Source organism: Polypterus senegalus, chromosome 13, assembly GCF_016835505.1.
Source record: "Polypterus senegalus isolate Bchr_013 chromosome 13, ASM1683550v1, whole genome shotgun sequence".
Lineage (NCBI taxonomy): Eukaryota > Metazoa > Chordata > Cladistia > Polypteriformes > Polypteridae > Polypterus > Polypterus senegalus.
Genome location: NC_053166.1, coordinates 160,444,478 through 160,461,512, shown reverse-complemented (window position 1 = coordinate 160,461,512; position 17,035 = coordinate 160,444,478). Strand labels below are relative to the sequence as shown.

At 44.1% G+C, this 17,035-nt stretch overlaps 1 protein-coding gene across 1 annotated transcript in view; it reads right to left on the bottom strand.

Annotated features, from left to right (window-relative positions):
- Positions 1–10,307, bottom strand: part of smg1 (SMG1 nonsense mediated mRNA decay associated PI3K related kinase) — a 138,243-nt gene extending 127,936 nt beyond the window's left edge. The window contains exon 1 of the mRNA XM_039775332.1: positions 9,878–10,307. Within this exon, the coding sequence (XP_039631266.1) occupies positions 9,878–9,954 (77 nt within the window). The 5' untranslated portion in view covers positions 9,955–10,307. The remainder of the gene's footprint in view (positions 1–9,877) is intronic.
- Between the last annotated feature and the right edge of the window lie 6,728 nt (positions 10,308–17,035).

The window sequence follows — 17,035 nt, the reverse complement described above, 5'->3', positions numbered from 1 at the left end:
ACACGTCTTCAAAGATTCTGTGACTTAAAAGGCGAGTGCAGTATATGCTTATTTCTTGTTCAGTTCTTTATTTTGGAATTATTTCAACCGATTAAAATGATCCTCACAAAACATCACAGTAGAACTACCCACTGGCAACCTATGAAATTGGGCCAACAGAAGCACCTAAAGTGGATTCAGTCTGAAAAGCACCATAACATACACTATAACCGGGATCATTTGTAATTATACGGTGATGCACATTTTTGACCAGAACATTAACTTCTACGTGTAAATTTCTTCCTGGGTTTTTGCAGCCTTTCAGGTTTTTAAGGCTTCTAATTTGGGCCACAACAGTGGTGACGCGTTTCATGTTGATTAGCCCATGCAAGTAAATTTCACTGTGCTGTGTACAAGTGACAATGATGACACCTATAAAATGATAACACTGAGACAAAGGAACAACAAAAGTCAGCATTACTGCAAAATAAAACAGTGCAGATTACACTACTGCCACAAGAGAACAGAGGTGGGCACTGCTGTGCTCTATAAACGTGACCATAATCTACTTTGTACATACATACAATCCTAAGCCTAAAAGTGCAACGCTTTTATGTCACACTTTAATATCGGGCTTATTTTAAAACCTACTGTACATATATAGGTTTGGTTATCATTCTTTTCAGAATTTATCGAACTTCAATGCGATGTTGTTAGAATTTCAGATTCTTATTCCATTTTTAAATTATAAACTAAAAAATATCAAGAATTCAGGTCCCGCAAAAAGGAACTTTGTGCCAAAAGATTTAACCACGCACGGCGCCAGAAATAAAAGACAAAGAGTAGGACAAGCTGCTGTACAGGCTTTCAAACGTTTGAAGCACCACGTGACATGCAGATCATACGGCATGGCAGCAGCAGCAATCCAGCAGCTGATTGGGCAAAGAGGAGGTTAAAAAAAAATAGTTTCCCATTGTATCACTGTTTAAGAGGGGGTTTCGGAGGAACAACCACGTCTCCTTGGGGTGCATTCAGCCCCCCTCTTTAAAACATGAGCAGCAGAGACGTGAAGTGGCAGGCAAGCGAAACGAGCGTGGAAGTGTGCGTGTCTGTCCAGCCCGGAAGCGAGAGGTGAAGTCGGGGTAAAGGCTCCACCTGCGAGGAAACAGAAAACTAAACGTCTACGCGTCTGTCTGTCTGGCCCGGAAGTGCGAGCCTACTACAGCATGAAGCTCAGACAGCCGGCAAGGTGGACCCCAAGTTAACAAGTTGGGAGAAGAAAGCAACTCTGTCGTCAAAGTTAAACTGCTGAGAAAACAGAGAAACTCTTACGCAAGCAAGACGAGCAGATCGGCAAAATGAAACCCAGGAGAGAGACGCCCAGAGTCGCTCCTTTCAATTACCTGACATCTCTACATTTCAATTTTTTTTCTGACGATTTCAATAGTTTCTAGGACTCCAGGCTTTTAACAGCTAGTGACCCTATATACTTTTAACTCGCAGCTACACACAACAGGCTTCAGGCCTGACGACTGTGTTGATGAGGACTGTCTCTCACATCTCGCAGGTTAACGTCACTGGCAAACTGAAAATAACGCACTGTCCGAGGGCCCTGCAACGAGCAGTTGGGCCTGCCTTGCACTGGTTGCTATTTAAAATGAATGAGCATTTTAAATCAAAAGTAAATCACAGTGAGGCAAACAAAGCACGATCATTTTAACATTTTAAAATAGCAGGGCACATTTGGCTTAGCAAAAAAACAACAGGGACAAACAGGGCATGTGAAAAGTAAACGAGACCCTAAATCGTCCCTTTCATCTATCTAGACTTGTTTCTCCCCCGAGTACAACTTCACAGTTGCCAGACCCTAACACAGCAGTGACAAGTTGTGAAACAGCAGACACGAAACACCCCACTCCGTTACTGGACACAATGTGCCAATTCAGAGTGCGCATTTAATGTAACACCATGGGGTTGGACTGTAGGAGGAATCCCACGTGGAAGCTGGGAGATTATGCACGCTCGACAGAGCAGGCCTGTGAAATGAGAGTGTAAATACATGATATGCGTTATATTAATCCACACAGGTGGAGGAGGCGAGGGTGTCCAGCAGGCTGCAGTTTGTGCGTCTCTGATAGGGGTGAGCGATACCGGCGCACCACAAGGAACAGGCCCGTCTCCTGTACTGTACACCATGAACACCTCAGACTAGACATAGATAAGCAGGTCATGTCACTTGCAGAAATTCTCAGATGATTCTGCACTCCTACAGTGTGGTGTACTGATAAGGGAGGGGAGGAATCGTCTGTAATGTGTGTTAGCAAAGCCAAGGAACTGGTTATATTGACTTTCACCGCACCAAACAGCCACTACATCCGGTCAACACTGTGGAGAAATACAGCAAAAGTTAGACCCCTTATAACTTTGTAAGATGCTGAAAAATGAGCTCACGCTTTTATTTTCAGTCAGCTAGATTACTGCAACGCACTCCTCTTAGGACCACCCAAAAAAAAACACATCAATCTGCTGCAATGAGTGCAGAATGGAGCTGCCAGAATCTTAAGTAGGAAAAGAAAATGCGAGCGCATGACACTAGTTTTGATGTCACTACATTGGTTACCTGTGTCCTTTACAATTGACTTTAAAATACTGCCGATGGATTACAAAGTCATAAATAATCTGCTCCGTCTTATATCTCGCAATGCTTTTCAACTTACACTCCAAATCGTAACTTTAGATCTTCAAATGAGGGTCTGCTTTGAATTCCAGGAACTAAACTTAAAAGAAGTGGCGAGGCAGGCGGCCTTCTGCGGTTATGCACCTCAAATCTTTAATAGCCGACCGATAGAAATTCGCCAGGCTGATACAGTGGAGCTCTTTAAATAAAAATAAAAAAAAACACCTGATAAAAATCCAATATTTTAACAAGGCTCTCTCATCGCTTCATTTTAGTGTAACCCTGATTTTCTGAATATGCACTGAATTATCTTTTTTTTTTTTTTTACATAGCTCCACAATCCGTACTAACCTCTACTTTCTCTGCTGTTCTATTTCCGTTTTTTCGGTGGTGGCGATCTGTGCCACCGCCACCTGATCAGGGCACCATGCAGTCCTTACATTGACAGATTGAAGGGCAGATGTCCACATGACCATCATCATCGTCTCATTTTTTCATGTGAAGCCTGAAAACCATGAGGACTGATTGGGCTCATTAATGTTAGGGGCGACTGGGTGGTCTTATGGCCTTGGAACCCCTGCAGGATTTTTTTTTTTTTTTCCCTTTTCTGTCCTCCCTGGCCATCGGACCTTACTTTATACTTTGTTACTTAATACTGCCTAATTTTTAGATTTTCTCTTTCTTCATCTTGTAAAGCACTTTGGCCATTTGTATGAAAACATGCAATATAAAGAAATGTTGATGTGGAGGCGGTGAGCGTCTAGAAATACTTGGTGGTCCACATCAATGACAGGCTGGACGGGTCTTATAATACAGAGAAACAATATAAGGAAGAGCAGAACAGACTATTTTCATAGGAGGCTGTGCACCTTTAATGCGGGGAGTGGCATCCTTTACATGTTCTACAACTCTGTGATGTCCAGTTTGATCTTTAATTCTGTGGTGTGCAGGGCCGATAACCACTTCAGGAGGGGCCCACCAAATCAAAACTAGTCGTTCAATAGCTTTGCTTTGACTCATTTCTAATTTTGAGTAAGGGTAGGTCTAAGCAAGCAGTATGTGGAGCCGGGAGACTAGACAGAGAGATAAATGTGAAAGCCGCTATATGAAAAAGAAAGGCAGTATCTGGAGCTGGGAGATTAGATAAATATAAAAGGCGCTATATGAAAAAGAAAGACGAAGACACTGTACAACAGATATATCAGACAGGCACAAAATATAAAAACAGATATGCATGAAAGATGCTATACAAAAGATATATTTATAGTGTGAAAGTGAACAGAAAATGTAACACCAGGTCACGTCAAGTGCAGAAATTCACTGATGACTCTGCATGAATGGGGTGTGTTGACAAGGGGGATGAAACAGAGCGGAGGAGTCAGGGGCAGAGCTTTGAGAATTTGTGCAACTCAGCATCAGCAAAACCAAGAGACTGCTCATTGACTTTCAACACACCAAAATACTCCTATAACCAATCACTGCACAGGGAGTGGATGTGGAGGTGGTGCACTCCTACTACAAGTACTCGGGCTCCACATCAATGAAAAGCTGGTCTGGTCTCAAAAAAACACAGAACCACCAGAGAAGAAAGGGCACAGCAGGCTCTTTTTTCCCTTAGGAGACGGCATTCCTTTAATGTTGGTAGGGACGTCTTTTACATTTTCTATGACTCTGTGATGGCCACTACTTTGTGGTCTCCTAGACTAGTACCATCACTTCAAGAGAGACCCACTGAATAGACAAGTTAATTAAAAAAGGCAGGTTCAGTCATGGGAGGCACTCTGGACCCGCTGGAGGTCATAGTGGAGAAGAGAATGATGGCAAAACTTAGCAGTCATCATTAACAATGCTGCACGTGCTCTCTCCGACATGCCAGTGTCAAAGACTTCACCCAAAGAATCATCCAGCTGAAGTGTGTAAACGCTCGCTACCGGGGCTCCCCTACGCAAACAGTAGCACCTCACGGGGTCTTTCATTTTTATCTTTAGTAATATCAGGACTTTTGTTTTAGTTTTCTTTTCTTCTGTAGGGTGGTCCAGATCTAATTATGCAGTTGTCATTACGCTGTAACTTAAATTTATTACATAGAGAACTCACAAAAATTTTTTTGTTGCCGATAGATGGCAGCACCTGCCCTGCATTCCAAAATGGCGGGGAGACGGTTGTCAGTCGAACAGCGGGTGCGATGTGTTCGCCATTTCATAATTCCATAATTAGATCTGGACCACCCTGTAGTCATTGTTATGTGTATTTGAGAGTGGGATTGTTGATTGTAATAATACTTTTCAATTGAGTTTCCATAAACAGCCAAATTTCCCTCTGGAGACAAACAGGAAGATCTTGCTAAACCTTTTTTTTCTCTTTTTTTTTATTGGAAAACTATGGCAGTTGCCTGTTCAAAAAAAATCTAAAACATATAGCATCACTTACTTTTCAGCAAAGCTCTGACACTATCCGACACCAAAGATTAATTCTGAAACTAGAATCTGTAGGTCACCTATAAAACTGGATCTCGGGTTGGTTAACTGGCAGGAGACAGAGGACAGAGATGAGGAGAATACTCCACATGGAACACAGTTATCACTGGAGACCCTCAGGGGCCGGTCCTGGGACTGTTACTTTTTCTGATTTACATTAATGACTAAGATTTCAGTATAGTTAGTAAACTTGTGAAATTATGAAAATGGTACTAAAATTAGAGGAATGGCGGATGCTGAGGGGGAAGCAAATACAATTAAAAAAAAAAAAGAGAGAGAGAATTGGACAAGCTTTAGAAAACAACAAATGCTTGGAAAACACAATGCAAAGTGCTACAACACATGGGCTTAATACAAGATGGGAGACACCGGTCCTGAAGGAAGCAACCTCTGAAAAGGATTTAAGGGTTTATGTTGACAGCATTTTCATCATCTAAACAATCAAAAAGGCAAATATGAGGTTAGGTTAGATTGTAAAAACTGCTGAATCTAAATCATGGGACATAACACCGAGGCAATACGAGTGGTTTACAAACTCGGGCCATACCACACCTGGAGAGGTTGACGTTCTTTAACGTGACTTTTTTATTATTACTATTATAGAGGAGAGATGCGGAGTACATTGGGAGAAGGTTGTTAAGGACAGAACTACCAGGTAAGAGGAAGGCCTAAGAGAAGGTTTATGGATGTGGCGAGTGAAGACATGCAGGTGATGGGTGTAACAGAACAAGATGCAGAGGACAGAAAGATGATGATCCACTGTGGGAACACCTAACAGAAGCAGCCAAAAGAAGAAGAAGAATGATGTTTTTAAATTGCCTCACACAATTTTGAAATAAACATAACTGAAAATGTCCTGCAATCGTTGCACGATAGGAGTCCCACATCAATGTAGACTAGTGCTACTTAAAAAGGACCAGCAGTTAAATGGCGGCCAAACCCAAGTTTCCACGCTAGGCTGCCTTTGACTTCCACCACTCCAACGTGCACTGCAGGGGCAGCGATTCTCCACTCCTGTCTCACCAACTCAAACGTTGTTCTCCTATCCGTTGCACGGCACCTCATGCCAATCCGTGCCCCGTCATCGCACTCTACCCCCCTCTTTCAGCAAGCTGATCCACACCTGGATGAAGACCTCCCAAGAACGACAGATTGTTGAGAACACGTTAGTGGCTTAGCCAAGTCTCCCAATTCGATGCCGCGAGTGGACGACCTCCTCGAACGGCTAGGAAACGCCAAATTCTTGACTACATTAGATATGACTAAGGGGTACTGGCAGGTTCCCTTAACCGACTCAGCTAAGGAAAAGACAGCATTTAGCACCCCGGCACTGTTTTAATCAACCCGACACAAGCAGTCTGCAAAGCGTCTTCCAGTGTCAGGTCCAGTGAGCCAGCGTTACAAAGTTAGTAGTTAGTTAGTTACAAACCTGATCAGTCTATCATCCTTTTCAGAACCTGGCAGACGAGAGCATAACATACAAAGGGAAAGAAAGAAATGTTAATAATGAAATGCACCTATCTAACATATCACTTTAGCCAGGGCTATGGAGTCGGAGACAATTTTGAGTACCTGGAGTCGGAGTTGGCAAAAAGTTAACCGACTCCGACTCCTACTAAATTTAAATGGGAATTAAAAAAGTAAGTTGAAATGTCCCAATTCACAAACAGTCATCATGAACTCCGTCTCTGCTGTAAGAATAAAGCCCAATGCATGCAGTGCATAATGTTACCACAAAACGAACATGTCAAGTAACCATGAAGCATGCTTTTCATTGACTGTATGCGTCACTATATGGGATGTAATGCACAGGTAAGGTGCGGCACCGCTTTCCATTGTGTCGTGTTCCACTGTTACAGGGAACTGTGAACCTGGCCTAAAGCCCCCCATACATTTACAGATGCACTGCCGATTTTTCGGCCGTTCAACGAGTCATCACGGGTCAAACGCCTGAAAATCATCTGGTGTGTTCTCAGCTCCGTCGGCTCCCTTCGCTATGCGCTAGTGAAGGGGGCCGAAGGAGCCGAGGACACAGATCTCCCTACCTGTCTCCAGCAGAGGCTCGTCCTGCTGATCAGCTGGCCAGTGAGTGACACAATGCACTAAACAGAGGAGACGGCCACTGCAGCAGACAGAGGCATCACGTTACTTCGGATGGGGGCGGTGGTCGAGATTTTCGGCAAGCTGGATCTGCCCGTCCATGTGGACACCCGCAATCTGCGGCCGCCAATCAATTGTGTTTGTCTTTAATCTGACATTATAATCGAGTGTTGGCTTCCTAGCCAGTAGTTCTGTGGTGAAATGACATGTATGTTGCCTTCCTTTCCTTCAATGGATGTAGAAAATACATTAGCATAGTATATACATACAGAGGAGTCGGAAGATTTAGAAACTGAGGAGTCGGAGCATTTATCTACCGACTCCACAGCCCTGACTTTAGTGTTAATAAAGTATTAACAAACAGCGGAAAACATTAGCGGAGTTGCTAATGTTCAGTAACCTTCCTATTCCTCACTGTGACTACCAAGGCAAAAGCTTTCTTTTCACACTGTCGTTCTTTTCAGTCATTGACGTGTGTACAGAGCATAGGAGGTATGTATGTATATACACGTCGGAAAAAGGAGGTTACAGTTGTTCGTATGTAAAAAACGCATGCAGGTTATGATTATTACAACAGATTATTAACTCAAGAGTGGCACTGTGCACTTAAAATTTCAGGCCTCGTAACTTTTACGTTACTTTTGCACATCTCTGTACGTATTTATTGAAAGAGCTTCTGGAAAAAGTCACATTTTTCCCTGGGGACAAATGAAGTTCCATCTTCTTATATATAAACATCTAAGCATGGATGTGTGTGTGTGTGTGCGCGTCAGTTTGTCCGGCCCGAAGCACAAGGCTACATAGCATGAAGCTCAAAGAAAGCAACTTTCGCCAAAGTGAAACGCGCTTAGCTGCTAATACACAATCGCGGCGAGCACATCTGCAGAACAAAACTGCCGAGGAAAGAGAACCTCACTTAGCCAATTAATGCACAACCAATGCGACTGATTGACTGAAGTGCCAGAATCCATGGTTTCTAGGAGCCCGGGCTTACACTGCTAGTTCTAAACTGTACAGGCTGTTCTAGTGGCACGACTGGGCAGCCATGAATTTGGCTCTGTTTTTACACTGACTTGGAACCATCTTACGACTTGTGTGTGTGTGTTTTTTGACAATAAGTTAAATGCTGGGTATATTGGGAGAATGATGTTAAGGTTGGAGCTGCCAGGTAAGAGAAAAAGAAGAAGGTCTAAGAGAAGGTTTATGGATGTGGTTAGAGAAGACATGCAGGTGATGGGTGCGACAGAGCAAGATGACGAGGACAGAGACAGATGGAAAAAGATGATCCACTGTGGAAGCCCCAAGAAGAAGAAGAAGTTGAATGTAAACTGCAAGTTACTTTAGATTTAATTTATGGATGGGATTCCAATGCCCAAGCTGTGGAGACTGCTGTTAACAGAAACCGAGACCCAGGTTTGTGGCATTGGGGTTAGATTAGTGAGGAGGCCCTGGGCAGGTGGTACAACATTCTGGGGTGGGCTTGGCCTTTATTATACACCCCTCTTCTATATAATGTAGCAAACAGACTACATCTGGAGTACCGTGTGCAGTTCTGGTCACTCCACTACTAGACAGACATAGCAGCACTTGAAGCTGTGCAGAGGAGAGCCATCAAGTGCAGCCCTGGACTTAAGGACATGTCCCACTCCGACAGGCTCAGAAATTCAAACCTGTTTAGTCTCGAGCAGAGGAGACTGCAGGAGGACCTAATCCAGGTCTCCAGTGTTCCCAAAGGCACTGGATAAGGTAGATCCAGGTGAATTCTTTCAACTTAACCGTGAATCCTATACTTAAGGACTGCCAGTAGAAATTATGGGGAAGCGAGGCCAGAAAGCCTTCTTTACACAAAGAGCTGAGAGAGTCTGGAACAAGCTATCAAGACACGGAGTTGAAGCAGAAACCTTGACAACTTTTAAGCAGTAGTATCTGGATGAGATATCAGAGCAGGCCAGCTAACTGGCTAAACCAACATGCCTGATAGACTCGTCTCGTCTAGTTTGTCCAGTTTCTTAAATTCTACCCATCTAAGTGAAGAGAAACCTGTGGAATAAAAGATGGAGACTGTGTGGGATTACCCAGGCGTTTGGCAAACACCAAATTCAAGGCCACCCGACTGGTTAGCCACTCAGCGTGCCCGTGGCCTCGTATGTGCGGCAAATCCAAACGCATGTGGCCGCGGGCAAAGACCACTAGCCGGGCTTCCTGTTCCACACATCAACGGGCGACAAAGGGGCTAGGAAATGATGAAGGGTTTCTGGCCAATGGTGTGTACCTTTCATCACGGAGCCAAGGTTCTTGGGTGACTGGATGCTGACAGTGCAGGCACTCGGTCTGCTTTCGCTGCTGTACATTGCGGCGCAGGCCGGCGAAGCCCACCGCTCCGCGCAGAGTCCATCCAGTCTGTGGAGTTCTCGCTTCAAACGATACTCTCTCTAAGGCACCCTGCTTTCTCTCCACCAGCGTACACGTTTCTTCCCCCCCCCAAAACAGACCCACGAGTTTAAACAGGCTCCACGAACGCCCCCCCTGTCCATTCGTGGCACGCGTCTGTTCGGTTTTTCTTGTTTCACACCGCAGCGGCGCAGGCCCGGAAGGAATCCCCGGTCTTTCCCCGCGACGCCGACCCGCCAAAAGCGACACTCACCTACTCTGCCAGTCATTCCAGCTCCGCTGCAGTCTGTGGGCGCCGCTCAGCCGAGACCCGAGGGCTCTTCGGCTCATTACCTTGGAGAAGACAGCATGGCCCGCGCTGGACGGGGGGCGACTCCGTATGGCAGGACTGGGGAAAATGGTGCTGGCTGGGCGGGGGAGGAAGGGAGTTTTATTTCAGGTCCATACAGCGGATGCCTGGCGTGCGCAAACGCTCGGAGTCCCTCTGTCTTTATGAAATGTTCTTCTCTCTTCACTGGCTGGCTGGCTTGCTTTCTTTCAATTTTGGATGAGGCTGCTCACTCGTTTGCTCTCTCTTCCCCCGACTCCTCGTTCGCTCACCTTTCTGATATTCCGTCCTCCGCGACGGCGCCCTCTATTGACAACCTCTTCACAATCAGCACCGTGTGGCCCACTGAGGCCGAGCGTGGCCACTTGATGACGTAAAAAACAACGAAAGCAGCAGAAAAGAAGACTACATTTCCCGGCGTTCTGTGCGTCAACATGCGCGCGAAAGATCCCGCTGGCGTAACTCGGTTGCCCACGTGATTGTTACGAACGCGAGGCGCGGGTACTTTAAAATGAAATTACCAGCGAAACCGTCAAAGGCTTCCAACTCAGTTTTCCACTGTCAACAAATTTCCAATTTAAACCATCAAAACGCAATTTATAAAAGAAAGCTCATATGTTGAAAATCACCGTAATAGATGTATGAAAACCCTGTCGTGAATTTCAACTGAACAGAACGGTTGGGTGAATTGGTGAAGGAGAAATAGATTTGGAAGTTAAATGGAGCTGCGCAGTAGGAGCGTGCGGTCAGGCGGGTAATCGTCCATCCATTATCCAACCCGCTAGCTCCTAACTACAGGAATACTTGAAAGCATCATCAGATCCCGAACATTTTGGCTGTTTGGAAATCCTAACGAGATGCAGTTGTCCAAGAAAAGGAGAACTTATGATCACTCTAGACCAGGGGTCCTCAATCCCGGTCCTGGAGAGCCGCAGTGGCTGCAGGTTTTTGCTCCAACCCAGTTGCTTAATAAAAAGCTCTTATTGCTAAAGTAACACTTCTGCTTCACTTTAGTGATTTTGAGCCCTTATTGCTTCATTTTGTCTTAAACAGCTATTTGAATTGCTCCTTATTATCAATAACATGCAAATGACAAGAGAGAGCAGCATTTCTCCATTTAGCTTCTTTACATTTACACCTGTGTGTATTTATCTGCACTATTGGGTTTAATGAAATACTTGGAAGAAAAATGAAGAGAAAAAAGTGAAGGACTGAGAATTACTCGTCCATTTTAGCCTTCAAATCATTTGCATGATAGAAAGGGAAAGAAAATCTAGGATATGAGAATGAGCTGACATAGCAGAGTTCATTTCATTTCATAGCTTGTTAGTGCTTTATTGGCAAGAATTGCTTTCTAATTAAGCAACCAGGTCAGAACAAAAACCTGCAGCCACTGTGGGCTCTCCAGGACTGGGATTGAGGACCCCTGCTCTAGTGTGTGCCCCTCGATGGACCGGCATCCCGACCAGTATTGGTTCCAGCATTACACCCAGCGCTTCTGGGATAAGCCTCTTAGGAACTGGATTGAGAGATGTTATAGAAGTGCGTCACTATTTAAAACAGGAACTCATCCACCCATTACTTTAACAAGATGCAGTGGTACCTCTGGTCACGACCATAATTCATTCGCGACCCGAACGCAATTTCCCCATAAGGTTGTATGTACGATTAATCCGTTCCAGCCCATGCGAACTGTGTGTAAATATTTTTTTTAAAGATAGTTAATTATACCATAGAATGCACAGCATGATAGTAAACTGAATGTAAAAACATTGAATAACACTCAGAAAACTTTGAGCAACAGAGAAAACTTAATATTGCAAGAATTCCCGCTAGACCAGGGGTCCTCAAACTCGGTCCTGGGGGCCCACTTTGGGTTCAACCAGACTCCTAATCAGTGACAACTGATAACGTTGATCCCAATTAATTAGCTGGTATTTGTTTTCTCTTCTCTTATTCTACATTAAGAAAGCACAGCGACATGATTTTTACATTTAGTATAAGACATTTCATTTTTGCTACAGATATAAATGCTTAACTCTCTTTTGTTGATTTCATTCGATTTTGCTCTTTCTCTGTGCAGTTTGCTCCCTTCATTGTATCCTAATAATGACAATTAAAAATGAGCAGAGCAGACACCCAGGCAAATGGCACTGAATCGTTAAAGGCAGCAACTACTTTAGCATCAGACCCACTAATTAGAAAACAATGGATTAGTTAAACAACCCAGAAAAATAAAAGGAACATCAAGATGAAAATATTGTTAAAAAGAAAAAAATTACATTATTCCCATATAACTGCTTAGTACATTTTATTTTTTTTTGTTTTACCAAACTTAGTTTTCTAATTGCTATATTGTTCCCAAAACACAGACTCTGAACAATAACAGTTCACTTCAACAACAACAACAACAACATTTATTTCTATAGCACATTTTCATACAAACAGTAGCTCAAAGTGCTTTACATATTAAAGAATAGAAAAATGAAAGACACAATAAGAACACAAAATAAATCAACATTAATTAACATCGAATAAGAGTAAGGTTCAATGGCCAGGGGGGACAGAAAAAACAGAAAAACTAAAATCTGCAGGGATTCCAGACCATGAGACCCCCTGACCAGTCCCCTCTGGACATTCTACCTCACATAAATGAAACAGTCCTCTTTGTATTTAGGATTCTCACGGAAGGGCTTGATGATGATGATGGTCACGTAGACTTCTGCCTTTTAATCCGTCCATCATTGTTGGTGCATCATGAAGCTTTGAGTAGGTGGTGGTGGCGCAGACCGGAAAAAGAAACAGAAAAGAGAGTAGGGGTCAGTACGGATTTTAGAGCCACCATGAATAGTTATTTTGAGGAAATTGAACATACAGAGTATCAGGATTAAGTTAAATTAAGATTAAATTGAAGTTATAGAAAGGCCATGTTACAGTAATGTGTTTTCAGCAGTGTTTTAAAGTGCTCTACTGTATCAGCCTGGCGAATTCCTATTGGCAGGCTATTTCAGATTTTAGGTGCATTTAATTAGCCCAGGATTCCAATTAAAAACAGAAGCTGGTTGGAACAAAACCCCGCAGCCACACTGGGCCCCCAGGACCGACCTTGCGCTAGACCCTTACGAACTGTTCGCGCTAGACCAGGGGTGGTGAACTCCAGGCCTCGAGTGCCCCAGTGGCTGCAGGTTTTCATTCTCACCATCTTCTTAATTGGTGACCAGTTTTTGCTGCTGATTAGTTCTTTTAATTAACTTGTCTTGTTTCTTTTTCTTTAATTAGCAGCCAAACAATAATGAGACACAAAACAAGCCACCACATGACCAGCTCCCCTGTGCCCATCACACAATATCTGAAATAAAAGAGAGCTGACGGTCTCAGTAAGGTTGATCTCTCAGGTCACCAAAACATTTTGACATTGGTGCTCTTAGAAAGAACAGAAAAACAACAGTTTGGGAAATGTCTGCTCTGGCAGAACGAGAGCAGCAGCAAGCCATGGAATTAAATAACGGGTTTAATTAACAGCAAGAATCGGCTTCTTGTTAAGAAAGTGATTGGAGTGAAATTGGTTGGAGTTTGAAGCCCCAGTTTAGCTGGTCATTTAATAAAGAAAGGGGTCTGAACTCCTCTAACAGGGCTATTAAAGTGATGGGGAAAAAGTTAATTAGCAGTGAAAACTGGTCACCGATTAGGAAAAGGGTTAGAATGAAAACCAGCAGCCACTGCGGCCCTCCAGGCCTGGAGTTCACCACCCCTGCGCTAGACCCTTACAAACCGCTTAAGCACAGGGGGAAAAAAAAATCCTTAATTTATACAAAATCTAACCCTAAACAACCAAGAAAACTAACCTTACGTGAGCTGAGTCCAGGCGTGAAGGATGTGAGGAGGGAGCTGGGTGGCGAGGAGGTTGCAGTTTTGAGGGAGAGTCCGGCTCTTCTCACCAACACTACCACTCTTCACTTGCTTATGGGCCGTGGTTCATTGAAAAATGAATGCAAAAGCACACGGACCAGAGCACAAAGAGTTCACAGCGGATGAACGCACGTCTGACCGAGAACGATGTGCAGGCAGAGACTGAACACAGGCGTCATCTTTGTTAGGCCCTGTATATGCAAACAAAAGAAAATGGGAAACGGAGAATGGGAAATCATTAGAGCGTACGAACCGGAAGGGAAACTGACCGCCAGTGTTTTTGTTTGCCAGCAGAGTGTGTGGTTGCGAACTTTTTTGATCGTAACCCGATTTGTATGTGTTTGGAAACGTTTGTGACCAGAGGTTCTACTGTAAGTCCATTTTAGGGTTGGATCAGTACCTGCCTCAAGACTGAAACTCGGGGTGGAATCGCATCCTGTTCTCATGCACATAAACTGCACTGGAACTGAATTACTTTTCAATGCACACCTTTGGGATGTGCGAAAGAATTAAATTTGGGAAATGGCTCAAAGTATACAAAATTTCAAGTCGTGCACCTGGATTGATGAGATGGCAGCCTCTAAGCTAAGAGTGTCTATTATTTTCTGCACATACTGTAGCCCTGGCACTGAGTGTTGATGGATTCTTTCCTCTTAACATTGCTGTTTTGGGCCGCAGAAGGACCTCTCACTGTTGCCCCACCAGTTGGAATTCATATGCGACTTTTTCAGGCCTGACATTTTTACAGGCTTCCCTGCATCTGACTCTGAAGCTGCTCATTTGAATTATGGAGTGCCAGAGTGATGCCACTTGTCAGCACTGTTACAAAGCCTCCCCCCACTTCAAAAGTGCTGTCCCCAGCAACAACTTCCAGCTCCTTGCAATGACACACAGCCTCTTCTAAATGAGAAGGTGGTCTTCGTATCCACAAGGGTCATGCAGCCAGTGATTAAGATACATCAGATGGTAGATGTATCCCACTCCTGACACTAATCTCGTAGAGGCTCAGAGTGCTGACAGATTCTTTGCTCTGTATTTATTTATGTATTGATTTATTGATTTTAATTAGCAGCAGATACCATTCCATGCACTTGGTCAAGTCAAACTTAACAAAGCAAAGATTCTTTGTTCTTTCCATCCCTCTTTGGCGTAACTCGCTGTCCTTCGATGGATGGCTTGCTATTGTCACACTAGCTGGAATTCACACGTGACTTTGCAGGCTTGCCGTTCTAATAGACTCCCCTGAAGTGGCTCGTTTACATGATGGAATGCCAGCTCATGGTGATGGTCACTGGGCTGATGCCACTTTTCAGTATCATTATAATATTTCTTTCTGTACAGGGTTATGGAGCAGTCCTGGCAGCATGAGCCTAAGGCAGGACTGGTACAGCGCATTGCAGCACCCACCACACGACGAAACAGCTCGGGATCCCAGTTGGCAACCCCCCAGCCAGACACGCGGTCCAGTCCCACCCTACAGAAATGACCTTCTATCTGCTGCAGCCAGGTGTTACGTGGGTGACCCCTTGGCCTGGTCCAGCCACTTGGGTCCTATAGTGAGCCGGATCACCCTCCGGGAATCGCGTCACATGGCCGTAGTGCTGTAACTGACGCTCCTTCACACTGCAGGTCATGTGCCTCATTCAGGACTCCATGAGCAACACAAAGTTGAACCAGCAAAACCCAAGGACCCTCCGAAGTGACACACATGAAGAAGTCCAGTCTTCATCTCAGGTCACTGGATAGCGTCCATGTCTCTCAGCCATATAGCAAGATAGGAAGCACCAGGACTCTAAAGACTTGGACCTTTGTCCTTTTGCATAGATATCAGGACCACCACACACCCCGTTCCAGTGGCCTGGAGGGACGCAGTGGCTGCAGGTTTTCATTCTAACCCTTTTCCAAATCAGGGTCCAGTTTTCACTGCTAAGTAACTTCTTTTCCCTCCATTTTAATAGCCCCATTTTTAGGGATTAAGTCTTCTGAATTGATTTGCTTATTCATTAAATGAGAGCCAAACAGAAATGAGATGTGAAACGAGCCAACAGATGACCACCTAAAACGGGGCTTCAAACTCCAACCAATTTCACTCCAACCGGTTTCTTAATGAGAAGCTGATTCTTGCTGTTAATTAAGCCCGTTATTTAATTCCATGGCTTGTTGCTGCTCTCATTCTGTCACAGCAGACATTTCCAAAACTGTTGACATTCTATTATTTTCTTGACCTGAGAGATGAGCCTTGCTGAGACCTTCACCTTTCATTCTTTTCACATTTTGTTTGATGGGTACAGGTGAGCTGGTCATGTCCGGCTTGTTTTGTGTCTCATTACAGCTGTTAATTAATGAAAAAAACAACTAAGGGGGCGGAGTCAAGCAAATTAAAGCTTAGACTAAAGAAGTTAATTAGCATCAAAAACTGGTTACTAATTAAGAAGATGGTCAGAATGAAAACTGGCAGCCACTGTAGCCCTCCAGGACTGGAGTTCGACACCCCTGGTCTACTGACTTCATAGGAAGAGTCACCAGAGTCACATGAATGTCACTGCCAAGGTAAGTAAACCTCTCGACGAGGTCTCTCCGCAGACAGACACCCAGACACCCTGCTGATGGCCATGCCCAGGAGGTCATTAAAGGCCTGGCTTTTAGCTTTTATCAGACACTCGGACCCCTCGCTCAGTCTCTCGAGAAGGGACACCAGTGTGAAAAAAATAGTAAATACGAAGGAGCCACTCAGATGAAAGCAGAGCAGTTTGTGCAGAATTAAATTGATAAATTACTGTTAAAAACAAACACAGTCATGTGAAAAAGTAAGTGCACCCCATTATGTTTTTTTTTTTTTAGTTTTCTGAAAAAAGTACATATCACAATAAATGTATCAGCACGTTCGCTCTAAGTATCACAGTGCGCTTGCAGTGCTGATTTATTTGCGTGAATCTGAGAGGGAGGCTGTGGGCAGAGGAGAAGGGGTGGGACCCTCGGTGGCATATATTACATCTGCTTAACTAGCAAATGAGAGAACTACTTGACAGATGTAGATCGTTTTTTTTTTTTTCTATAATTAGCTTGAACATTCCGGTTGATTTTACAACTTCTCTCATCGCTCTAAGAGTCATAGTTTGTTTGCAGGAGTGATATACAGTGGTGTGAAAAACTTTTTGCCCCCTTCCTGATTTC